The 24,264-nt window shown below is 51.0% G+C and overlaps 8 protein-coding genes across 8 annotated transcripts; 5 read left to right on the top strand and 3 right to left on the bottom strand.

The window, feature by feature from the left end:
- Nucleotides 1-1,474: 1,474 nt before the first annotated feature.
- ColSpa_03201 (cytochrome P450 monooxygenase TRI13) lies at nt 1,475-3,272 on the top strand (the record flags this gene model as incomplete). The annotated part of the gene is made up of 2 exons (XM_049269413.1): nt 1,475-1,933; nt 1,977-3,272. The coding sequence occupies 2 exons, from the start codon at nt 1,475-1,477 to the stop codon at nt 3,270-3,272; spliced, it is 1,755 nt and encodes a 584-aa protein (XP_049125370.1).
- A 1,194-nt stretch (nt 3,273-4,466) lies between these two features.
- Nucleotides 4,467-5,409, bottom strand: ColSpa_03200 (uncharacterized protein; the record flags this gene model as incomplete). Its single annotated transcript, XM_049269412.1, has 2 exons — nt 4,467-4,923; nt 4,991-5,409. 2 exons carry the CDS (start codon nt 5,407-5,409, stop codon nt 4,467-4,469), a joined length of 876 nt encoding a protein of 291 aa, XP_049125369.1.
- Nucleotides 5,410-6,882: 1,473 nt separating this feature from the next.
- On the top strand, nt 6,883-7,912 carry ColSpa_03199 (protein RTM1; the record flags this gene model as incomplete). Its single annotated transcript, XM_049269411.1, has 3 exons — nt 6,883-7,063; nt 7,120-7,371; nt 7,431-7,912. The coding sequence occupies 3 exons, from the start codon at nt 6,883-6,885 to the stop codon at nt 7,910-7,912; spliced, it is 915 nt and encodes a 304-aa protein (XP_049125368.1).
- A 1,350-nt stretch (nt 7,913-9,262) lies between these two features.
- On the top strand, nt 9,263-11,073 carry ColSpa_03198 (uncharacterized protein; the record flags this gene model as incomplete). The annotated part of the gene is made up of 2 exons (XM_049269410.1): nt 9,263-10,410; nt 10,473-11,073. 2 exons carry the CDS (start codon nt 9,263-9,265, stop codon nt 11,071-11,073), a joined length of 1,749 nt encoding a protein of 582 aa, XP_049125367.1.
- Nucleotides 11,074-12,907: 1,834 nt separating this feature from the next.
- On the top strand, nt 12,908-14,023 carry ColSpa_03197 (versatile peroxidase VPL1; the record flags this gene model as incomplete). Its single annotated transcript, XM_049269409.1, has 4 exons — nt 12,908-13,331; nt 13,391-13,634; nt 13,708-13,896; nt 13,948-14,023. 4 exons carry the CDS (start codon nt 12,908-12,910, stop codon nt 14,021-14,023), a joined length of 933 nt encoding a protein of 310 aa, XP_049125366.1.
- A 2,807-nt stretch (nt 14,024-16,830) lies between these two features.
- ColSpa_03196 (uncharacterized protein) lies at nt 16,831-17,660 on the top strand (the record flags this gene model as incomplete). The annotated part of the gene is made up of 2 exons (XM_049269408.1): nt 16,831-17,230; nt 17,284-17,660. 2 exons carry the CDS (start codon nt 16,831-16,833, stop codon nt 17,658-17,660), a joined length of 777 nt encoding a protein of 258 aa, XP_049125365.1.
- A 1,163-nt stretch (nt 17,661-18,823) lies between these two features.
- On the bottom strand, nt 18,824-20,272 carry ColSpa_03195 (N amino acid transport system protein; the record flags this gene model as incomplete). Its single annotated transcript, XM_049269407.1, has 4 exons — nt 18,824-19,476; nt 19,538-19,684; nt 19,741-20,174; nt 20,229-20,272. The coding sequence occupies 4 exons, from the start codon at nt 20,270-20,272 to the stop codon at nt 18,824-18,826; spliced, it is 1,278 nt and encodes a 425-aa protein (XP_049125364.1).
- Nucleotides 20,273-21,898: 1,626 nt separating this feature from the next.
- On the bottom strand, nt 21,899-22,969 carry ColSpa_03194 (putative oxidoreductase; the record flags this gene model as incomplete). The annotated part of the gene is made up of 6 exons (XM_049269406.1): nt 21,899-22,086; nt 22,147-22,463; nt 22,531-22,637; nt 22,661-22,695; nt 22,718-22,841; nt 22,928-22,969. The coding sequence occupies 6 exons, from the start codon at nt 22,967-22,969 to the stop codon at nt 21,899-21,901; spliced, it is 813 nt and encodes a 270-aa protein (XP_049125363.1).
- Nucleotides 22,970-24,264: the final 1,295 nt, after the last annotated feature.

The following is a 24,264-nucleotide window of genomic DNA, read 5'->3' as shown; positions in this document are numbered from 1 at the left end:
TGGAGGGCAAGCCAATCAACAGCTCTCGAGTCTCGGCGTTAACAGAAGTTGTTATGCAGCGTACTAGGACCTCTTTGATGGTTCAATTTCAAAGGAAATATGGATGAGATTGGAATTATGGGGGTGGTAACGTCAGTTTTTTCAACTCTACCAATCCTGGAATCCCTCGCAGTCATGCCTACTTTCACCATGCAAACCTGATTTTCTTCCATTTTCAAGCACCATGAAGTTGTCTCTTTGCAGTCTCCTTGTCCGACTTGTGAGAAGGGGATGAACCGAGAACCACAGTATCTAGGCGTCAACTTCAAGATATCTAGGTTCAATCAAATAGTCCTCTGTAAACCCTTATGTTGTTTTGATCCACAACGCCATTCAAGTGCTTTACGCTCTTCTCTACTGTCTTAAGCAGACCCATCTAGATGGTCTGACGCGTGACTGTTGATTCCGTTTTGATGTTTGGTCGGTTCAAAATTTTCCCATATTGATTAGCACTGCGAGCATTTCACTCAGTCTAGCAGAACTATCCTCATGCATACTTCCTAGCCCAGGAGAGTCGGCTTTGATGTCACGCACTCATTAATATGTCATGGGCATAGATAGCAGACAAGCTACAGCTTCTCCCTCCTCTTAAAACAATGCTCAGCTGCAACCTCAATGACATCATGGCCACTACGCTGCGAAGCTTGAACGTTTCGATGGTAGCATAAACCGCTTTCCTTAAAACTAAGTAAATATTCTGTAATAGCATGAGTGCTGTTGCAACGCTAGGATAAGGCTCTTTGTGCAGTTGATTGATGTAACACACGTCTTGTGTATATAGTAACGGACAATACTCAACATGAAATAGGCCTGTTAGTATTTGGTGGTAATTTGACATGGAATTTAATGTCAATGCTGGTTGTTTTCATAATGCGATATACTTTCCCTTTCCTGTTGAATCACAGTCTACGCATCGAGGCGCAGACAGGGCTACAGATCGAGTGAGTTCGAGCAAGGGCCTCACAGTTTGTTTGACAGAGGTAACGGGCTTTTTAAAGTCCTTTCTAGTCCGAAGTCGGCCCAGCCTACAAAGTCTTTTCACAGTCATAATCCGGTAGGAGGTTCGATGTTACCGAAAGCTGGAAATCACCAACACGGCCAGGGTTTAATCAACATCGTATGCGGCATCTGCTCAGGACCCCCGTGATTCTAGGGCCGATCAAACCACAGTGGATTGTGCCCGCGCCAAGTCTGACTTTTGAGCCACCAAAGCGGGGCCCGCGGCCGCCGCTATTCCCTTTTCATCCATCACAGACGCCTGAATTCTCCAGAATTTGCCAACGTCGGTTTCCGCAGTCTTGTTGACACCCAGCTCACCGAGTACATAACCCTGACAGCATGCCGATTTACTTAGAGAATCAGATCATTCCACCACTTTATCTTTGCGTACTCTATTTACCAAGATAACTGCCCACAAAGAATAACTCCTCGAACAATGGCTGGGTTTTCCCCAATCGCGGCCATGGTTGTCATGGCCGCTATGGCTTTGCGTTTTGTTTACATCCGACTGTTGCCGAAGCCTATTGCTGGGATACCTCACAACCAAGACTCGGCCACGCGACTCCTGGGAGACGCCCGATACTTCGAAGAAATCATTGAAGCCGGTGACTTCTGGGTCAAATTCTTGACTGATCTACTTGCAAGGCACAGAACCCCGATCGCACAGTTTTTCCCGGGACCATTTGCAGCCGCTACCGTGGTTATCGGCGATTACCGCGAGGCCCGCGACTTAATGGCAAAGCGAAGCAAGGAACTGGGCAGGGGTTACAGCAACAATGCTGTGTGGCATGGCGTTCTTCCCGAGCATTTCATTGCTATGGACGATTTCCACCCCTCTTTCAAGGACGCTAGGTTCCTAACCAAGGATCTGATGACGCCGAGCTTCTTGCATGAGGTAAGGGAAACCAACCTAGATCATTCATTCCGGCTCAAAACAGATAATTGATGTGAACCAGGTATCTGCGCTAGCTTCCTACAAAGCAGTTAAGAACTTCATCAAGCTGTGGAAGGTCAAAGCTACCATGGCTAAGGGGTTGCCTTTTGATGCAGTCGAAGATTTGGAAGGGTTTACGTACGACATCATGATGACAGCCGCTTTTGGGATACCAGAAGAAGAAGGACACACGACAGAACGGCTACGAGCAGTTCAGTCAACAAAGGATGCGAATGCTTGTGGAGATGGACCCTTGCAAGTCGCTGAGTTTCAACCCATCATGAAGCCGGCGCTTCTTACAGCCCTCCATACGTTAAACGCTCAAATTGCTGGCGCTTTCGACTCAACAATTCCAAAGTTGTATTATTTTATTAACAATCTCCGCCCTTCCGTCCGCCACGCGTTCCGGGCTAAGCGGTCAGCTATTCAGCACCACATCAACCGCTCAGTCGAAAAACTAGCGCATAGCGGCTCAAAACAAGATTTTGCGTCTGCGGTGGATTACGTCGTCTACCGTGAGAAGTCAGCCGCTGAAAGTGCTGGGCGACGACCTACCTTTGACTCTTTACGGATGAGCGATATGCTATGGGGATATCTGGTCGGCGGGCAAGATTCAACTCACAGTACATTGTGCTTTGCTATGAAATACCTGGGAGCGAACCAAGATGCGCAGGCTAAGCTGCGTGAGTTGCTGCGACTTGCCTACCCTACAGCAAACGAACAACAGCGCGAGCCGACCATCGAAGAGATCATCAAGACACAGGTTCCATTCCTGGATGCCTTCATCGAAGAGACCCTCCGCATGTGTAGCCCGGCTAGTGCCATCTTGAAGGAGGCTCTGTGCGACATGACGGTGCTAGGCCATGTTATTCCGAAGGGCACTCAGATCATGTTCTTGTTAACAGGTCCTACCCTAACTGAGGCAGGTGTGAGCTGGAAGGGTATGGAACACGACGAGACATCGCAGAAGGTGCCTAGCGAAGGCATCAATGATTGGTCTCTCAGCCGATTCCCGCCTCAAGAGTTTCATGCAGAACGATGGCTTCAGACCAACGATGACGGAGAGACCAACTTCAATAAGAATGCTGGGCCGTTTATAAGTTTCAGTAGCGGGCCTAGAGGATGCTGGGGCAAGAGACTCGCTTACATGGAGCTCAAACTGATTATTACGTTGCTGATCTGGAACTTAGAGTTTTCACAGCTTCCTGCTGAGTTGGAGGATAATGGCCTCGTCGAGGGAATTTTCACGAAGCCCAAGTCTTGTTTGGTGAAACTCAAGAGCATCTCGGATACTGATTGACATTGACGTAGCCCATAGTTGAGGAACAGGACCTGATTCGCGAAAACCCCAAAGTAAAAGTTTCCAGTATCACCTATGATCTCGCAGTTCACACACAGGACAGATTACGGGCTAGAATAGATTGGTAGAATTACTTATAGATGAACGACCGCAGCTAGGCAGGTTTGGCATATAAGTGTTGATTGATGAGCTGATTGAAAATGATAGGGACACAGTGGGCATCATGGGTCTTACCACGAAATGCATTGAATCCACAGTCGATGGGGAGGTACCCAGCCCGATGGAAGTAAATTAAAAAAACAAGAATTAAGGAAGAGCTGGTAGAGACTGACTTTCTTTTTATACCCCTTTCTTTTCCCTCTCTCTGAATGCATGAGATGTCTTTTGTTGCGATAAGTGCGTCAAGGAAGAGATGCCTCTGACCCATGAATCCTTAACGCTCTTACCATTAGACATAACATGGAGTACAAATCTGTAGTCAAAGATGTCCAGCGGTCCCTTAGAAGTAACCCAACTACCCATGCTTACTTGATTCGGACCTGGCTTCTCTGCGTATTTTCAATACTAAAACCACAGGCTTACTTAACTGTCTAAGCCAGTCCCCGCAATGACTGAAAACCCGCATCGACCGTTCGTGCCATTTCCATCATCTCCCCTGCTTTGTCACCATTCAACCCAGCTGATATCCCTCGATAGCGATGTTACTCTTTGCGTTGATTTTCATTGCTGATTCGATCGCAGTCTCCGGAAATCGTTCCTGCAAACTCTTATCATCTAGTCCCGTGTCTGCTCCGTTCTGTCGTACACCCAATATAATTTTCTGCCTCTCCGAATTTTGATCGGGGACCCTGCTAGAGAGCATACTAATTTTGGGCAGATGCCAGCATACAAAGCTCCGGAATGTGCATGGCCCAATACCCTGATAGCCCTTCCTATGGAGGGCGATGGTTTTGTTTCTTTTCCCAGCGAAGGACTTAAATACCCGCTCCAATCTGAGAGAATTGGGACCTCACAACCTCTGAACATTCGAAATGTATGAGGATGAGCAACAGCGCAGGCTCAAAGACAAAAAGAAGAGTGCATCTGTGCATACGGGTTGGTAGCCAAGTCTTGTCAAGGTCGGTGGTGTACGTATCGGCTGTCTCCCAATCGGCCCCTCAATATTCAACGATTGGGCTACAGTACCCTGCGTTATTATCCAAGGGAACCGCCCATGCCATAGTGGCCACCTAAATTGGAGATCTGTTTCTTCGGCCACTTTGCCGCCTCCAAAAGTACCGGAAGTCCCGCGAGTCGTGCATCAACAATCTCGATGGTTCTCCTCGACCAGCCCCTAAGAAACCAGTAGGTTGGTTCCATCACGCACAACAGCACGGCAAAATAAGATATAAGAACCATGGCGTATGGGTTCTTGGTTTGTATGTCCGCCATGATGTTTTCCGAAATCACATACGGCCAGAACATGACCATGCCCACCTCCACGTTGGTACCGGCGTGCGCCATGAGGTATACGGACTTCTCCAGCTCCATGACGGCGGTGGCATACTCATCGCGTGTGCCTTCCGACAGGTTCTGTTTAAAGAAGGCGGCGAGATATTCCAAGGCTTCGAAGATGTCTCTTGGTAAAACAGAGTGGCGAAGAGACGTGTCTCTGAACGGACTAGTTGTTAGCGTCTCTGAATTTCTCGTCAACACAGTATTGTTGCACTGCAGCTTACTTGTACTCGGGATCGCCTGGATCAACGATCCAAACGCCGTGGGCCATGGGGCCGAAGTTTGTCTTCTGGAGCCTGCCTTGGTAAGGTTCAAGAATCGCCCTTATCCCTCGCACAAAGACGAAGAGTGCTGTAATGTCTGGCAAGTGCTCAAAGCTGGTGTCTTTGTCTCTGTCCAGGCGCACTGGATCGGAAGCAACAAAGAATATAACTAGAGACGCAAAGCAGAAGAAGTTTTGCCAGTTGGTATCGTCTATAGTGTGCAATAAAGCGCGGAACGCTTCGAGTCCGGTATTCTGATGGGAACTTGCCAGGTCGAGATACTTGTCTCGTTCGGAGGGTATCATGTACGCTTTGTGCAAGGCAGCTACGGTAAGGATGCCGTGCATGACGAAGGAGCAGTCGTACCCTATTTCTGGCATAGTGACGCGCCAGACATGTTGCATGTCGGGGCGTATTGACATCGAGTTGGCAGTATGCAGGACATAGTGATGCATAAGCTCCAGGCCGTGACCCCAAAGCTCGATGGTCGGCGCTTGTGGTGTTCCTCTCCTGTGGTCAACGGCCACGTCCAGGAACTGATATGATGCTTCCGGGCTACGGCCGGCAACCGAAGGTGTGAAGGAGGAGCGTTGAGGAGCGATCACGGATGGCGAACCTGTCGAGGACGACAGACTGCAAGGGATGCCATGCCTGGTGCAGTTGAAGCAGGACGGATAGGCCTCATCACACTGACATGCGGCGAGTTAGTGTGAGTCCTCCCGTGTCGCATCGAGCCGATGAACTCGCCATGGCATCAGGACCAACGGACCCAAGCCCCTTGCCGCGTGTTCGGCATACGGAAGCGGAGATCGGGGGTGTCGCTCACCTTTACTTTCCTCCTCTTGCAGTCCATGCAGCCGTTACGGGACTTTGTATGGGAGCGGCGGGTTGCCATTGGACAGGCTAGGGGCTTGGACGGGGTCGCTCATCCAAGGTCTCAGATAAGATGAGAAGTCTCCGCGTGTAACGGTAGATCTTGGTGACAAGGGCGATTGGCTAAGTGCGTCCGAGCGGCTGGAGCGAATCAGTTCGAGAGGGAAGAGGCGGTAGATAAAGTACGAACACGCGGGTTCACTCCATTGAATAAGAATAAAACGGAGATGCAAAATGAGGGTTGAGCCAAGCCACGCAGCCACGCACTTGACGGAGCATGTATGTTGTCAGTAGGTGTCAAAGGTTGAAGCGGAACCCAATACGAGAGCATGAAGCGAATACTCGCAATTGCGGGGGCCTTCGTCCGCAGCCTTAGCGGGTTTCCCGGCGCTTGGTGCGTGGCCCACCGTTGCCGACACCGCCCTGGGCCTAAGCGGGAACGCCCAGCCGTATTCCGACGGCTACGATTGGCCCCGTACTTGGATACGGCGATACGTGTGGGATGCCCCATCTCTCGAAAATTCCACGAGACAGATACATGGGACTATGGAGGCGCAGTAATACTCGGGTGCCAGGCAGAACCAGTAGAAATCTTCGTTGAGCGGCGCGCAAAACATTTACACCTGCCGTTTCTTGGCCAAAATGGCTATCTTTGGGGTCTGGCTGCAGGAGCTTCCTTTACGATGGATCGCACTTGTGGGCTGCGTTGGGGATAGCTTGTTGTTGCCATCAACTGAAAAGAACTTAAGCATAAATTGTCCCTTTGCCCTGGAGCCAAAGCCATCCTCGTCCTCGTTCCTCATCTACGCATCACCCAAACGAACACACGTGGAGCTGTCATAGATCCACGACGTTTATTTCGACATCCTCTACACTTCGGCTGCGATTCTGTCAAGAGACGATACGACACGGCCGTTGTCTAATATCCGAGTCGAGCCTACAGGCCTTGACAGTCAGTCATTCTTTAAAGATCCGAAAAGATGGCGAGACCTTGTAACCCCGACTATGTCAACGCCGACTGGTCGTTCTATCGGTTCGAGCCGTCAACGGCAGCGGCCATCTTCTTCTGCATCATCTACATCCTTACCACCGGGCTTCATATGTTCCAGATGATCAGGACAAAGACATGGTACATGACCGCGTTTGTGATTGGTGGCGTGTGTAAGTTGAACGAAACCCGGGGTCGACGCGGTGGACTGACAGGAGCGATTGCATAGGCGAGTTTGTCGGATACGCTTCTCGAGCAAAGAACACATTGGAGAACCCCGGATGCTGGACTCTCGGGCCGTACATCATCCAGAACGTACTGCTGCTCATCGCCCCGGCACTGATGGCGGCTTCCATCTACATGATCCTCGGCCGAATCATCGAATTGACCGACGGTGAAAGCCATGCCTTGATCAAGAGACGCTGGTTGACCAAGATCTTCGTTTCCGGCGACGTCCTGTCCCTGCTGCTACAATCAAGTGGTATGTCACTAGTCCAACCCCCATCACTCCGTTAGACTTTTCATGCTGACTGCATTTAGGTGGTGGTATGATGGCTTCCGCTGGCGAGGGCAACAACATGATGGAGATTGGAGAGAATGTCATCATCGTCGGTCTCTTCGTGCAACTCGCCGTCTTTGGGTTCTTCATTGTCACCGCTGCGCTCTTCCACCGCCGCATGAAGCTGGTGCCGACTGCCAAGTCCCACCAGCCCGAGATCCGCTGGGGCTACTACCTCCTGACGCTCTACGTCACCAGCGTCCTCATCTGGGTTCGAAGCGTCTTTCGTGTCATTGAGTACCTGGAGGGCAACAAGGGCCACCTCATGACCAACGAGGTGTACGTGTACATCTTCGACGCGACGCTCATGTTCCTCGTCATGGTGTGGATGAACTGGTTCCACCCGAGCGAGATTGGGCTGCTGCTCCGCGGTGACCGGCCCATCAAGAACGGGCTCGAGCTCGTCATGATGGGGAGGAAGTTTGGCAAGATTCACAACGAAAGCAGCAGCATGAGCGCATAGAGGGATGCGGCGTATGGGTCATGGAGACTCGATAATAGCATATGCTTCTGGGTCAGGCCTGAGAGGCTTGATGGACGTTGGCAGCGGCCCCGGGATGGTCATAGCGTGTGGGTGTAATTAACGTGGGACAGATCTCTCGGGATGGAATGTTTCGTATGTCAAGGCATGAAGGGTTGCTTCAGAGGATTTTGAATTATCAAGGAAGCAGTAGGCGGGTTCCTCTCGCGATGCAACTAGCATCGTGATCGAGATTAGCGCATAGAATATCATGAGTGGAGTGGCTTGGAGTATCAGTCACCTGTTGTATCAATCTCCAAATCGGTGATAGGAGTCTGGAAGAAGAAGAAGAAGAGATTGCTTGGCACACAAAATGCGAAAAGGCGGAGGAACTCACAATCGTCATACACCAAGGCTTTGCGGGCGTAGGTTCAAGCGTTTAAGGGTTTCGGGTACCTAGTGTCTTATCGTTATCGGAGAAATGCAACGATAAGGACCCTTGCCTTACTTAAGCGAAACGGAGCACATCTAGGTAGGCGAGGGAACCTCCGCCGCGGGGCAGCGGATCTGCAGATGGCAGGGTGTCCCGGGGGCCCGAGAACAGGCACAGGTGCTATATAATCGTCGGCATCGACCCCGCAGCAGCTCACTGATAGGCGGGAGCTCCAGCGAACAGCAGCAGTTGGTTCCCAGGTACACTGGCCGAATGGATGGGAGCTCTGGGCAAGACCAATGAGCACATGCACATTCGGGTCCCCCAGCTGTAGCCTGGCAGTCAATCAATCAGTCGCCTCACCTCCCGCGTCTCCGTCCTCCCACCTCTACCTCTCTCTTATGGTGTGTATGGTGTGCATGGTTTGCCTCGACCAGGAAACTGTTGAGGCCTGCTCTTTCCATCGGCACCCATCAACCTGAGGCTCTTGTCGCCTTCCTTCTTCCTCTCACTCGCTTTCCTCTACCGGAAGCCGGATCAGGCTGCACATTCCACCGACCTTTCCACGTCATCTTTGCCTCGCCGCATCGGGAGTTACTTAGGCAATTCTCGTCGTCGCTTGCTGCATATCAACTCCTGCCATCAGGAAGCGACGCGTTTGCCTTGGTCCGCCATTCTAGATAATCTCTCTCCCTCTCTCCCCAACAGATTGGCTGGACTGCTAAAGGTACTGCCTCCATTCTTCCACCGCGACGTATCGTTCCTCTGTCTCACCTGCAAGGACTGATATCTTGTTGCAAGGATCGTTGTCATTGACTCGTATCGTCGACCTCCACCATCAAACGTTGCAGCATCCATCTCGATAAGCCATTCCCTATACACTGCAGCTTCCGCAGAACAACGGCGACACCGCAGCCAGCATGGCTGAACGCAAGAGCCCCGCCAAGCAAGACCTCGACGACTGGGAGGAGGTCGCTGACAATTATTCCGTCGTGTCCCTCTCATCTTCCGATGAGGACGAGGACACCGCCCCGGCCACATCGTCGTCGAAGGCGCCCCGCGATGCCCCTCCCGATTACACAGAGAGCCGGGAGAAGAAGCCACCCAATACACCTACGAGTCTTTCTCAGCCCGCACCAAGTCGATGCTCGTCATCAGAGGCGGCCAAGAACACCTCTCGCGCCGCGGCACCCTTCAACCGGTTTGTAACCTCTTCCCCATCGACCGCCGCTCCCGATCAAGCCTTAGGACAGGGATCGCCTATTATTGGTACGATTACAAGCACAACCGAGGCTGTCCTGGCACTCTCCCCCAGCAACAGAAACGCGATGACGGTGGAGACCTCAAAAGAAGTTGGACGACATGGCGAACGCACACCTGCGGAGAGTGCTGGCTCTTCCGATCGCCATTCAATCCTTGAGTGGTTCGGAACATCTATGCGCCGCCAAGCCTCCTCACTTCCCATGCCTTACATCTCCAACGAAACAGCCGAGGATAGCTTCGAATCCACATATAGGCCATCCACTGACAAGGAGATGGAGGAGGCTGCTGGGAAGTTTGGTCGCTTGAGGATGAACTGCGGTTCTCCCGAGGACGGCGAGTCGTCAAGCAAACCTGAGGGTACGCTGGGCGAGACCCTCGATCTGGATGATTCCTCGATGGATCCTGTCTGTATTGGTAAAACACTCGAATCGCTGTACTATTACATCACGGATACTCTCCGCCGTACCGGCGAGCAACTCGCCGGTCTAAACGACAGCCTCAATGTCGCCAGCAGCTGTCACGCTTTGATGACGCAGATTAGCGAGCTTCGTCCCATCCTTACCGAGTATGCGAATCAATGGGAGAAGCCGCTGGGAGCGAAAGATATACCACTCGACCCTAGTCTCTCTTTGTGGCTGTCGTCACTGCAGACCACTGTCTCGAAGCTGCGGAGGAAGAGCAGACTTTGGACACGCCATGCCAATACCGAGGAGGGCAAGAAGGTCCACTCGGCCTTACTCAGGTTGGATGCCGCGCTGGACAACCACGTCAAACAAATGAACGACTTCTTGCCTATCATACATGTGTAAGTCTTCAGTCTATCCCCTGCCGTACGTCTTCTTTGAGCAAAGGCTAACGAGCGAAAAGCGACTTCAACGACTATCGGACGCAGCATATGTCTTTTCCCATCGAAGAGATCGATGAAGAGGCCATGAGTCCCAAGTACACAGATACCATTCCACCCCGGCGTACCGACCGCCTCTCCCAAGTTCGGAATGCAATATACTCCTTGAAGGACCAATTACAGAAGACGGTAGAGATGATGGCAATCTGTCAAAACTTTCTCCCAGAGGCTGCGTCGACTACTGCCTCCGACATTGTGCGACGTTTGGGGTCTACGTTCAATGCAGCGTCTCTCGCCTTGACCAACAACGGTTCCGAGTGGCTCGATAGCGACCTTGGCCGCGCCCAAATCGGATTGTTGTCTCATGCGGAGTTTAGCAATCTGGACCCCAGCACTCTACACGATTTCAAGGTCCGTCTGCAGCAGATCTGCAACTTAGTGTCTAGCCCTGCGGACGGCCATCAATGGACCGACGAGATGGTGCGCAGCCACTACGTGTATATGCTCGTCGAACAGCAGCAGCTTGACGCTCTGTGCAACATTGCTTCCATCTTGGAAGACTTGATGATGCCTAAGCACCTAAAGACCAGAACCGAATTTGATGATTTTATGAAGGAGATGTAGGTTTGATGATAACAGGAAATGACAGGACTGGCGGGCAAACGGATACGGAACGACAAGGCATGGTCATTGCAAAATTGTTAGCGTAGTATGCGACGGCGATAGGGGGCTAACTCCCTCGAAGCCCGCCCTCCACGCAGTGATACCTAAACCGATTGAGAATTTGTTGTTTTTCTGCGAGTTTACGGGCTGAACACGGTGTTTGGGATTGGCCGAGAGGTATTTCGTGCATAACATTGAGCGTAGAGTCATAATTTGACTACAGAATCTCCAAAACGGACATGTGGCGCAGCGGAGTTTGCTATGAAAAGTCTTTTCATCACGATGGCAGGCATGAGGATGTCGACAAAAGGCTCGTGATCCGACCCCTCTCCTGTGCTCCAGAATCCGCGGTCTGGTCTTGCGTGCACGTTTAGACGGAGCTGGCCAACCACAGCCATCTGAAGTACCGCAGCCTGCAGACATCGGCCAAGAAACCCCACTGCGCCCTTGACACAGCTCACACGCCGCATGCCTTGTCGGGTAGGAATTGAGGCTGGGACGGACACCAGTCTGGGCGCAGTCCGCAGAGGGCAGGGACGCTTCGGCGTTCCTTTGTGGCGGTGGTGCGCGAGAGAGAGCCCAGAAAGGGCTGGCGTGGTGGCGCGCGTCGCCGCTGCTGGAGATCTCCGGCCCAGATGTCCGGGACCCAATGTCGGTGTGCGCGTTTGTCAGCGGGCGGGCGAGCCATTGATGCTGTGTTACATCCGGGGAGGAATACGCTGACGGCGTCGAGCTCTGTATGGGCCGTGGCATGTCTCGGGCGTCTGGAGGTTATCAGCTTAATTGAGATGCCAGGTTGGCGGAATTCAGAACCAGGAACTCTGTGACCTTTTGACTTTATTGGGTTCGTTGGCTGGGTTCGGCATCCGGATTGGGTGCTAAATGTGGAATTTCTGACCAACCCTCTGGGAAGGTATCTTCAATCTCAAGTAAACTTGATGGCAGGATTGCTGACATTACTCTTCAAGTGGCAGTCGGGTATACAGACGCGTGCCGCAAGTTGCTGGCAGTCCATCCCTTGACGGCGGTGAGCCCGTCGCCCAAGACTCTCCACGGAACACCGGTTTTGCCTGTTGTTGGCATCTTAGGCGGACGAGATATCGATTGTTGCAGTAGCAAAGACTCCAATCATGCAAGTCGCCCGCACGCTGTTCTGTTTCCGTCTGGTTTCCGCGACCGAAGCCGCTGGGCATGCTGCGGCTCTGATGCTCACATCAGTTGTGGAAAGGGCCTCTCTGCTTTCGATTGGTTGAAAACGCCGGTAGCGTGTCGGGATGTCAGCACGCTAAGAGCGTTGCTGGCTAGCTTCGACGCAGACAGCAGTTGTTGGACAGCCCGTCTGCAATGCACAAATGTCCGTCCATCTAGGCTCCTCTGGCCACGCTACGTACGAAAGGATCCCACATCCAACGTCGGTACATCGTTCAACACCCCCAGGCTTCCTGGACTGTGCTGGTGGATTCTGATTCGCGAGTCCTCGAAGGACAGATCAGGCAAGCATGTCAGCAGCCCGCGATGCGGTCCCTGAGGGAGGCAAGATGGATTAAGCGAATGCCGGCGCCGGCATGAGGCTATTGAAACTTGGCCGCCGGACCTGCAGATATTGATATGAGATGGTGGACTCACGTGGGGACGATGAGGACCACGAGAAAGGAAGACTGTAGATGTAGATGCTATAAATGTGGCAAGCCGACGATAAAAGCTTTGTGGTTTGGATATCATTCACAGCCATCCAGCCAGCGGTCGACGTCTGATCTTCTTATCCGCCGCATTTTCCCACCATTTTTTTTTCAGTATGCGTGTGACAGTTCTCCTCCTTTCCGGCCTCTTGGCGTTCACCAACGCGGTGGCACTACCCGGGTCTGGAGATGCTTCTTCTTCTCCCGCCGTTCTAGCCCGGGACTTGGAAGCTCGCGCCCCCAACTGTCCGGATATCTGGACGCAGGTCAATGTCGAGCTCAACTCGCTCTTCCTCAGCGGCGGCAAGTGCACCGCCCTCGCGAGGGGCGCTATCCGCGCCATATTCCACGACTGCGGCTCGTGGGATGAGTCCCAGGGGCTGAACGGCGGGTGCGACGGGTCGTTGGTTGTCGGCGTCACGCCGGACGTTGAGATCGACAGGATTGAGAACAGAGGACTGCAGACCATCGTGGGGACGCTAAAAGACCTTTCTGCAAAGTACAACGTGACTGCAGCCGATATGACTGTCTTTGCCGGAAGTGAGTATTACTTTGTTTCCCACGCAGTCCAGTATACGAAGACTAACAAATTCGTCCAGACGCTGCAATATTCTTGTGCCCCGGCGGACCCAAAGTCAGAACCTACATTGGCCGAAAGGACAGCACCAACTCGGCCAAAGCAGGTGGACTGCCCAGCCCCTTCGACACCCCCGAGAACCTCCTGGCTCTGTTCAAGGCCAAGGGCCTCGACGCCGAGGCTCTCGCCGCGCTTCTCGGCGCCCACAGCACCTCCACGCAGAGTTTTGTCAACACGACGCTGGCGGGGGCATCGCAAGACTCCACGTAAGTAGAAGATTGCCGCAGGGAGTGGCAGTAGAAGGAGTGTGAGAATTGCTAACGCAGACTCTTGACACAGGCCCGGGGAGATGGACGTCAACTACTACAAGCAGACGCACGACTTCGCCACCACGGGCACCGCCCCCTCCGGCGTCTTTGTGTTCCCTTCGGACTCGAGCATCTCTACCTCGGAAGCAAGCAGCGTCGGCCGGTGGTTCCAGGGCTTCATTGGGGACCAGGACAAGTGGAGCAAGAGCTTCAAGAAGTCGTGAGTGGTTTGTTCGGTTCGCTTTGCACGTCCAGCACTGACACGAGATAGAATGGAGAGGATGGCGCTCTTTGGCAACGACAAGGGCAGCATGTCTGATTGCACCGACGCGATAGCCAAGCTTTGATGGCGGTATGAAAGTCGTGTCGGCCGTGGCCGCAATGGTTTGGGTTTTTCTTTCACTTATTAATATGAGTCTCATCTACCGTTCCAGACAACTGCTGTCCCGTCTTACTATTTTTTATACTGATATGTAAATCTAATTGTTATGGTTGGGGTGTGATAATCGAGAATGCGGTTTTACTGTTAAACCGTTTGGTGTAATATCGATTCCGTAAAATCATGGCTTGCGAAGTGAAGAATGTCTGTGGGCCGAAAAAGGTTGGACGTCCATATATATTGAGACGCACTAGACAAAGTACTTCTTAAACACAACATGGCATGATTTACGCACGACAAGACTTCTCACTGTTGGAGTGCAGCGTATGCTGGGTTTGATGAACGAACAGAGGATCATTTACCGTTCTCTAAAGCTCCCAGTTCAGTAGGGTAGTAATCTCGATCTCAGTTTCGGTATAACAGTTTGTTCTCCGATTCCGATGATTTATTCTTGAAATTAAGTAATCAGGTGCAGTTGCTTACAGTCAAAGATTTTGTCGAATATTTAAATTTATGATTGTCATATTCCAACCATTGATTATGTTTTTTAGTTTCACTTGAGGTCTAAGTTGTTTCTCGTTGAATGGTATCCAGCAGGTAACAACTGTCAAAACACGCAAATGTCATACAAGGAAGAACAACATCTTTCGCTATTTCTGTAGCGAGCAGGTTCGGTTGAGAGTATTTAAAAAGACAACACGGCACTTGAACTGTACCTTTATGAATGTGTTGGATCTTTTGATCGACATTGAACTGTGTCGATCACCCTTGGCTATGCTGCAGAAAGCAAGCTGCTGCTTCTCAATCTAGGGTTATCAATGCTGTTCCTAACTTTCTCTCTAGTATCCCTCAGTTTCTGTGGGAGAAATACGGAAGCCCATGAACTCAAAAACAGACAGAAAAGTAGGAAACTAAATTCAAGGTCTGTTAGTATGAATCCTGCTCAGATCCTAGTTCAGTACCTCTCAATGTTGTGAGATATGACGAAAGAAGGAAGAATGAGACGAACGACATATAGTCTGAGATGCACCACAAGTTTTCGATACGCACGTATTGGTAAAACACATGAAAGAATCTAGATTAATTGCCACCAGGAGCCATGTTGTGGTCGCTCATCTCCGTCGCTTTGACCAATCTCAAACTATCCACCTTTAAATAACTCAAATCTGTGTTCCAAACACAGTGCAATGTCTTAGGGCTGAAGCCGCCTCCACGCCGCAGGAACAAGGAACTGAATTTGTTGGAACAATCGTTAGTCTTGATTCAAAATGCTTTTAGTCCAAAGTCAGCTACGTGCTGAGATGAATCACTGTACTCGCTGCCATGTCAAACTTGGTGTGTCGTCGGTGCATGTTCGCAAGAGCCGGCTACATGTAATGTCTGAGTCGGCTAACAGACCAATCAGGAAAAAACCCACAAAGCCTTGGACAACCAAGCTTCCGGTAAGTTTGCCGGCAGTCGCTTCCAAAAGCCCTTAATCTCGCCAGAAGACAAAAGTCTCACAGACCTTCTGTTCGCAGCTCTATCCAAACGTTGCAAAAGCGAGTGGTTAGCCCGCCTGCGGACTGCGGGAAACGCCGAGCCCAGCCTCAGCCTCAGCCTCAGCCGCATGGCAACGCCTTGATCACATTATTGAAAGCCGACAACATGATACCGGCTGGGTGGTCTCGCGAGGTGGAAAAACAATGGAGGGGCTCGAGTCGCGGGAATGGCTGGAGTTCTGTGCACAACCGGGCTAACCGAGTCACGAGCTGGGCAACCGCCATGTGCACAGCTCTCCCGCAATTTGGTTTTCTAGAATGGCCCGACCTTCTAATGGAAACTACCGCGAAGCGCTGAGATTGAGGGTGTTTGAGGTTGTAAGCATTGGGTGGCTACCGCAACAACCACAACAATCACAACAGTCTGAGCGGGAAAGGGCCTAGATCCAAGGGAGCCAAGTGATTTGACCAGTGTCATCCAGAATAGGGTAGCTGATTTGGGTCTTTGCGTAAGCTGAAAGCCATCCGAATCATCAGAGAAATCCTTCTGAACTCTTTCCAAGACACCTGCCAAGCTACAAGTGGTCGGTCTCAACGCCCTGGCCGCCTTGGAAGGCCGCGACGTTGGATCCTGCAAGGAGGGGTTCGCTACTGCTAGGCAGACATCTGGGCCAGACTTGCAGCTCGGCTAGCGCTGAGAAGGAAATATCCTTTCAAATTCTGAAGACCGACTCGGTTCGGGGGAGATTTAGAGGCGCGCAAGGGAAACAGCGCGTTCCTGTTTCAATCCACTAAGGTTGGCGCCATATCTGCACGAAAAAGCAACGGCTTCGCTAGCGCGTGCCGTGGCGGCCTCAGCACACGCCGTTGCTCATTTGCCGTGCAGCGAAATGCCCGCAGGACTCAGATCTTATGCTCGCCCGAGCGCAAGGCTAGAGGATGGGAGAGGAAAGAACCCAGAAAAAATAGCACACGGCGCCGGCGCGGTTTGAGAAGCTCCTTAGTCGTCGTCGCGGCTGCTTACACACGTGAGAATGTCATCGCTAGCTAAGATTATCTGGGGTATCTCAGGGGGTTGAGAGGCGAGTCAAAGCGATCGACGCTTGCAGAGATCGCATGGATATATAAACAATGCACATGGACTGTCGATCTCCCATCTCTTGGACAGCAGTCAACAGCACCAAAGCAGCCACCCGCCTTCAAAAGACAACCTCTTACGCTCTTTTCCAGCAACATTCGCTATATAACAGTCACTCGTTCAACTCTCTCACTCGTCTACATACAAACATTCAAAATGAAGTTCACCACTCCCATCGTCCTCCTCGCCGCCAGCGTCATCGCCGCCCCGAGCCCCAGCGAGCTCTGCGACCGTGAGCTCAGCACAGTAAACACTATCATGACCACCGTTCTCAACGGCATCCAGAGCCTCGATGGTTCCATCTGCGCCTACAGCGGCGGCCCGGGCAAGGAGCTGGAGGATGCCTCCTCTACCATGCTCACCATCATCCGCACCGCTACCTACAACGCTGCGTCTATGTTGGCTTTGACCATGGACGAGGCCATTGCCTTCCAGCCGCTGTCCGACCAGCTCAACGCGGCCGGTGACAAGCTCCTCGTCGACCTCAGCAACAAGGTTGACCTCTTCGCCAAGAGCGGCGCTTGCGACACCACCCTCACCTGGGTTGCCCAAGTCGGTAAGTTTGACGATCAAAAGACGTTTAGAAAGACAACGACTGAATCCTCCCAGGCAGCAATGTCAACACCCTCATGACCACCATCTCTACCAAGTTCCCTGCTGGCGGCAAGGGTGGTGACGAGATCACGCACTTCAACGGAATCTTCACCGAGATGCAGCAGAAGCTCTCCACCTGCTCCACCGGCGGCAAGGGCTCCGGATCTGGCTCCGGCTCCGGCTCCGGTAACGACGACAAGGCCGTGGGCTCCGCCACCAAGGTCGTCGCTGTCCCTACTGCTGTCGCCACTGCCACCAACACTGCTTACGGCAACGGCACCAAGGGTGCTTCGCCCACTTCCACCACTCGCCCTGTCGTTACTGCCGGCGCCGCCCTCATGACCTTGTCCGGCGCCGGCTTGGCTGCTGCCGTCGCTGCCTTCATCCTGTAAAGCGGCTCTGTGCGGCTTTCAACAGATAAAAAGGACCATGGGCCTGGTGGCCCTAGGATTAGAACTCTGCATATATGTGCCGACTTTCTTGTTTATAAGAGGTTGCCTACACATGCGCGCACCTCGATGAAGTCATGATTTACTTTCGCTGGTGGGGCCTGTTCTTGCAAATAATGTGTAGTCACATAGTCGATACCAACCCGAAACTCAATATGGATTAATTCACGCTACAAGTCTGGTCGCCCACAAGTCATTCATGTCGCGTGCTGCTGCGACTAGATGGAAACGAAGTCCTTTCTGAGCCATAACGTGACTAATCTAAGTGAAAGTAGACTACTCACTGCAGGGAAATGCTTGGCTGTTTCACATGAAACCGTGCTCACCCTGACAACATGCGCAGGGGGCTCGGAACTTGAAGTTTGAAAAAGAAAATATCAGTTACAGCCAAAACGCAGCAGGATGGGTGATCACTAAGCCGGATTAGTCTTGACGCAAGAGCGACTCGTATTCACATTGCCATGCCAAACTGTGTTCGGTATCAATGTCTGTGATTAGTGTCATGGTGATCACTTCCTTTCCAAAAATGGGTTTGAGGTCCAGGACTTCGTGAGTCTTTTATATTTATTTTTGTTAGCTCATGGGTCTCCGTCACAATCCTCTAGGTGGTGTCTCTGGTTTATCAAACATCGGAAGCTTGATCGCCATGAGTAAACCAAAAGCATGTTGTCTCGGAAGCCTTGGACCTGTTGGCAGTGGAAACCGTATGAACCTACGCGCTGTCCTCGCCCCGAAAAACGGCGCAAGACAGCGCGGCGTCCTAGCTAAGTAGAGCAACGAGAAGGCCTATATTTGCCTGAAGTTGAACAACAATAAAACTATGGAACGTTTTCATACCATAACCTCAAATGTCATGCAAGCCCAGAAGACTTTTTGATGGACTGGTCGGCACCTCACAAGGGATTTCGCCATTTTCACCGCTTACAACGCCATTAGTAGCAGGTTCAAACCTGATCGTCGGCTTCTTCTGTTCGTTTCAATGAGTGCAGCTCAATGTTTCTCACTTTGTCTCACTCAGGTTCGAACTCGTCGCATCCACAACAGAAACATCACATGATATTGATACATGGGGACAGACAACTAATCTCCCATACTACATACAGGTTTCACTCTGCAGCATTGCTGGCGCAGGTCCAAGGCTTTGAACCCGAACCCCCCTTGGCAATGGATTCGATTGAAACCCAGAGTCCAAGAACGCAAATCAGAATTCCCACAAGCAAAAGCAGCGATGTGGCCACAAACCGGCATCTCTGCTTCCAGCTGCTAAACCAGTTGCCTTTATGCATCCAGAGCCAGAAGATTCCCGGTAACCCAAACGAAAACCAACTGGCAAACGCGGCGGAGACAAGACCGAGCAGGTTGTTGAAGACGGGAATGGATTCAGATATAACCATGCCAATGCCCCATATGCCCAGTGTGATCAGCAGCCAGGCGATAGTCGATGTTCTTGTTCTTCTCACGACGTGCTTGGTGTTGCCAAAGATGCGCGTGAAGACGTACTGCGACGCAACATGCGCGTATATCACCGCAGCGATCGCAATCGTGGGAATCGCAACTCCCCAAATGGCTTTGCGAATGGTGGCACTGCCTGCTGCCGAAAGTGCGGGAGATGGCACGTCAGGCCCAACATAAACGTAAATGCTGACTGCGGCAATGATGTAAAGCGTCGTATCCGTGATCTGCAGAAATGCAAGTGCCTTAGGCCAGTCATCTGGGTTCTTGAACTCGGCAATGACGCTGAAAAAGATGGCATGGCTCGCTGAAAGAACAAGTTAACAAAAAGTGAAACCTTTAACTTCGTGATCCAGCGGGCCACTTACAAAAAGCACCGGCAATATTGGTGACCGCAAGGAAAGCAGGAGAAAAGCCGAGGGATTTGAAGACGTCGATCGATCCACTTCCGATAGGCTTTTCAATCGCTACGTCAACGACTGTAATGAAAACAGCCACCACGATGGAGACGCAAGCTTGGATAGTATCAGAAATCATGTAGATGGCATCACTGATAGCAAGGAAGACTCACATGTCGCCGACATCCAACTTGTCCACTTCAAAGTTCTCGGGATATTGAACACCCAGAAAACCAACATGCCCACAGCCGCCCAGACGACCGTGCAGGTTGTGCTGTTCGTAAGGGTGTTCATGCAAATCGTCCACAAGAGAATGTGGCCACCCATCAAAAAGACTTGAAGAATAGTTTGGGCCCAGCCAAAAACCTCTTTAAAGACAACTCCCATGCCGATCGGTCGTCCAAGAAGCTCGACCGCATCGCCAAAATTTTGGACGAAGGGGTACTGTTTCCGAAATTCGGCGAGGAGAAGGCCAGAGTAGGTGGCTAGGGCGCTGATCACACATATGAGGATGACACCGGGGACGAGGCCAACCGTAGCAAGAACAGACGGAAGGGAAAGAATTCCTAGGGACACAGTCTCTGCAACCAGCAAGATCCCCCCTTGCCTATGGCGAGGTCAGTATGTCTCAAGCAAATTGATACCAAGTTGGACAACTCACAGCCAGTGCAGAGTCTTGAAATTGATCAGTTCGCCCTCCTCCATCTCGGCGACGCCGCTGGTCTGCCTCGGAAAGGCTTGTGGCGCGCTGGAATCGTGGTTGTGTTCACGGCTCTTGGATTGGGGAGGACGGATAGAGACGTCCTGACGCTCGGGTCTACAAGTGCGCCCCCGTTTTGGTCTCATTGCCCATGATGAGTATGTTGGGTTATGATTTGGGGTAGAGACCAGTAGGAGCCGAATGGCGCAGGATCGATCGTGATTCCCTCACTAGTCGGCCTTCCAGACCGCGGAGAAGGTGGAATCGTTTGCGCTCGGTGGAGCGCTTGAAATCGACGACAGCGAATTCAAGAGGGCAACATGAGATGCAGGTCGGCTGGGTGGAGAAGTAGGCTCTTTCATGCAGCTTTTAGCTTTGAGGGGCCCCGGATTATGTGTAGATGAACGGTTCTCGTCTGCCTATGGTCAAGGGGAGACTGTTTTAAAGAAACGACATTCGCAATTCCTCCCATCTCTTTGCGTTTGGATTGACTCACCTCGCGGCTCCTCCCGCGCCACCTGACAATCAAAGCGAAAATCATTATCGGTGCCGGTTGTTCTGACACGATTGGTGATGGGCAGGTGTTACTGAATCTGGAACCTCCGCTTGAATATGGGACGGCAGACGAAAATTCAGCAGTTGTTGTTACGTTTTCTAATCCACTTTTGGCCCGCAATGTTCCATTAAACCCTTCTTCAGGATTTTTCATGGGTGCAACTCAGGCTCGGCTAGGTGCCACTGTCGAAGGGATTGTTACACCCTTTGAGCTTTTCTCCAATTTTCTACGCTATGGCGTAGGACACCTAATGACGTCTGAACCTGCAAATATGCCCTTTGAAGCTTGAAGTTGAATGATAGACAGGCAATGCATGTTGCCGAAACGGGTTGACAGATTGTTGCGTTTCCTTAAGCGATCCTCGAAGCACGAGTCATGCCATGACTTTATTGCAACGTCCAGCCTGTTGCAGTGAGTGTTTACTGATTGATATGATGTGACTAACAGTAAAGGAAAAAAGTTTAAAGCCTTGTATTTGCTAGTTTCTGAGACTTGCGAATTAAGTCAAAGCGTTCCCCAGAATATCCACCACAGTTTTTCGCGGTCCCGTGCATCTCTACTTCCTGCCTTTCCAAGGATGGTGCAGCTCGTATCTTGTCTAGACCCATTGACCAATTCATTATTTTCCATGTACCTAGTCTAGACTTTTGATCTATACCATTGAGAATCTCGTTGGCCAAGCGTCCTGAAGAATTGTCTCTCTAAGTACCGCCACCCTCCGAATCGTTCTGGTGACTCACTATGCTCAATTCAAAGATTTGGCAACACCCTTTAGGATCGAAAAAAGATAAAGGCGTATGAAGGGGCAGCGAAGGGACTTTAAAATTCCGAAATGGTAGCAGGACAGACACTTGTTTCGAATCGGGGACTGAACGGATAAATCGAACGACAGCACAGTTGAGGAGAACTTGAACGTTTGCAGTGAACATGTTTCTGTAGTGGCTTCAGAGCATACATAGCTCAGAATTCAGAACATTTGAGTTTAGTTTAGTTTTGGCTGTGTTCTTATCGAATTAGAAAAAGATTCTTTATATCTTCAAAAAGCAGCGGAACACCCCAAGTGCCTTTCTATTATTCACAACCATCTCTTGTTTCCCAAGTGAGAAATGTAGGCACCTCCACGACCGTTCTCGAGACTAGACTCGTAGATAACCTTCATAACATCTCCAACAGAGTCCTCTGGAGCCCTTGGTTTGGTGCCAGGGGCGTACTCGTTGAAAATTGCCGCCGTTCGCATGGCACCCTCCAACTGCTGCTGGCTCACTGTACGGAGGTTAGTCATAACCTTTCAACGGGAAACCCGCACTTAAAGTTTGAACTCACAATTGTCGTTATGACCAGTCTCGACCATTCCAGGACAGATACCCATGAAGAGGACTCCATCTCCAGCGTACTGAGCGTGGAACTTGCTGACTGCAATGTTCATCGCCCCCTTACTGATAGAGTATGGAGCGGCGACGTCAAGCCGGTATTGGTTGATCAGGTCAATGTCGGCCATGCCCGAGCTGAGGGTGATGGCCTTTTTGACATTTCCTTTGAGTACTAGAGGCATGTAGAGGTTGAAGAGGTGAATATTGCCAACGACGTTGACCTTGAAACAATGCAAAAGGTCCTCTTCAAGTTCTTTGGGGGAGTCTCCTCTGGAAGGGTAGGCGCATTAGTGAGTTTCTAGTGACGCATTCGCTCCATACTTTGCAATTTACTTACAGCTTGCCGATGGGGTCGTATGCCGACGAGTCAGAGATATATCCCGCGTTGGCGATAATGTAATCGAGCTTCCCTCCCGTGATCTTGGACACAATGTCGACGGAGTTCTAGTTGAGTAGAGTAAGCTTACCATTTTAGGTGTGTCAATCTTCTTTTCTTGATATACTTGCCTTGATGCTGTCATAACTGGTCATCTCAACCTCCACTATATGTATATTGGGTCGGTTTGCAAGCTCATCGATGAGTTTCTTCTCCATGGAAGCCTTGTTGCGGACGGTACCAATTACAACGTTGTCGGTGTCACTAGAAATCTGACGCAGAAATTCCCACTAGTTATGGAGCACATATTAGCGTGTTTTCTTAGAAATATTCCAGATATTGATTCGTAGACACTTACACCGATGCCACGGTTTACACCGGTCACGAGATAAGAAGCCATGATGGAGTTCTGCGATTATATAGATTGGTTATTTCAGGACAAAGACCTTTCTTCCAGATCTGAAGTGGAAGATCGAAGTATTTGGTGGTGGCTGTGCTAAGTAATGTGTAATCCTTCGAAGCAACAAAAAGTTGCGAAGCGGAACTACTTATATACGAGACTGTCAGTTAACTCGAAGCTCATATCACATCGTTTTGGCCAAACAATATGTGCCAAGGAACTTGATTGTTAATCCCAAAGAATCATCTCGGCGATCTCGCAAAAACTTACATCACTAAAGTCTATAATTATTCTGCGGCTACCTGAGCCGGCTACCAGTTTCACGATAGCCCCGCAAAAAGTTGCCATTGAATGGATGTGTGTACTGAGGCAAGGCTTACTATGGTGGTAGGTATGGGTATGTTTAAACTCCCTAACAGGTGGTGTGGAGACAAATCCACTTTGTAAATGACTCTCAGTGGTCAGATTTATGCTGGAGGTGCACAAGAACCTCGAAGTACTCATTCCTTAGATAATCGCAGATGCACGGCCACTTCTACCTCACAAGGGGGTTAAACTTTGGCCCGATACCATAGTACACAGGCAGATAGCAGTAGAACATGATTGGTCAATATGCCGAATCCTTCGAAATTAGCTTCGCAAAAAGTTGCCAACGGACTTGTCATAAGCCGGATGCTGCCTAGCGCTCTGCCAGCGCAGTATGACATGCCTCCACGTTGTTTTACCTGCCACTGGATGCGCCGGGGGTCTCGTCGGCTTAGCAATCAAACTTCCTTAGCATCATCCATCGAGCAACTATTTGCGAATTTCATAGATAGACACCGCGTTCTGTAATCCATCGCCTTCAAGCGTCAAATACACAAACAATGAAAAATCCAACGTCAGGCCGGGACGAACCTCCATCACTAAAGAAACGCTGTGGAACCTGCATAGGTACGCTTAATGCTTCTCAGTCATCACTAATCAGCGCTGCTGACAGCCTCCGTGAGAAACATACTGACGTTGGGTAACTGGTAGTTCGCAAAACTAATTGTGACCGCCGTCGTCCACAATGCTCAAATTGCATTCGATCAAGCCGGGTCTGCCAAGGGTACGGGCTTCGTTTATCTTGGCCCAGGGACGATGACCGGAAGCGAATGATCGTTAGCCGAGCCGGATATTATTTGAAAAGCACCCGTGCCACAGAGCCTTCGTCGGGGCAATTTCAAATGATTAATGCGACATCCTGGGACATTGAGGTGTACCAATACCTCACTACAACACAGTGCAACGACATCCCCACCTTAAGCTACTCT

Source organism: Colletotrichum spaethianum (genome assembly GCF_022836535.1).
Source record: "Colletotrichum spaethianum MAFF 239500 DNA, contig06, whole genome shotgun sequence".
Classification (NCBI taxonomy): Eukaryota; Fungi; Ascomycota; class Sordariomycetes; order Glomerellales; family Glomerellaceae; genus Colletotrichum; species Colletotrichum spaethianum.
Note: the sequence above shows the minus strand (reverse complement) of the source record. Positions and strands in the feature narration are given on the sequence as shown.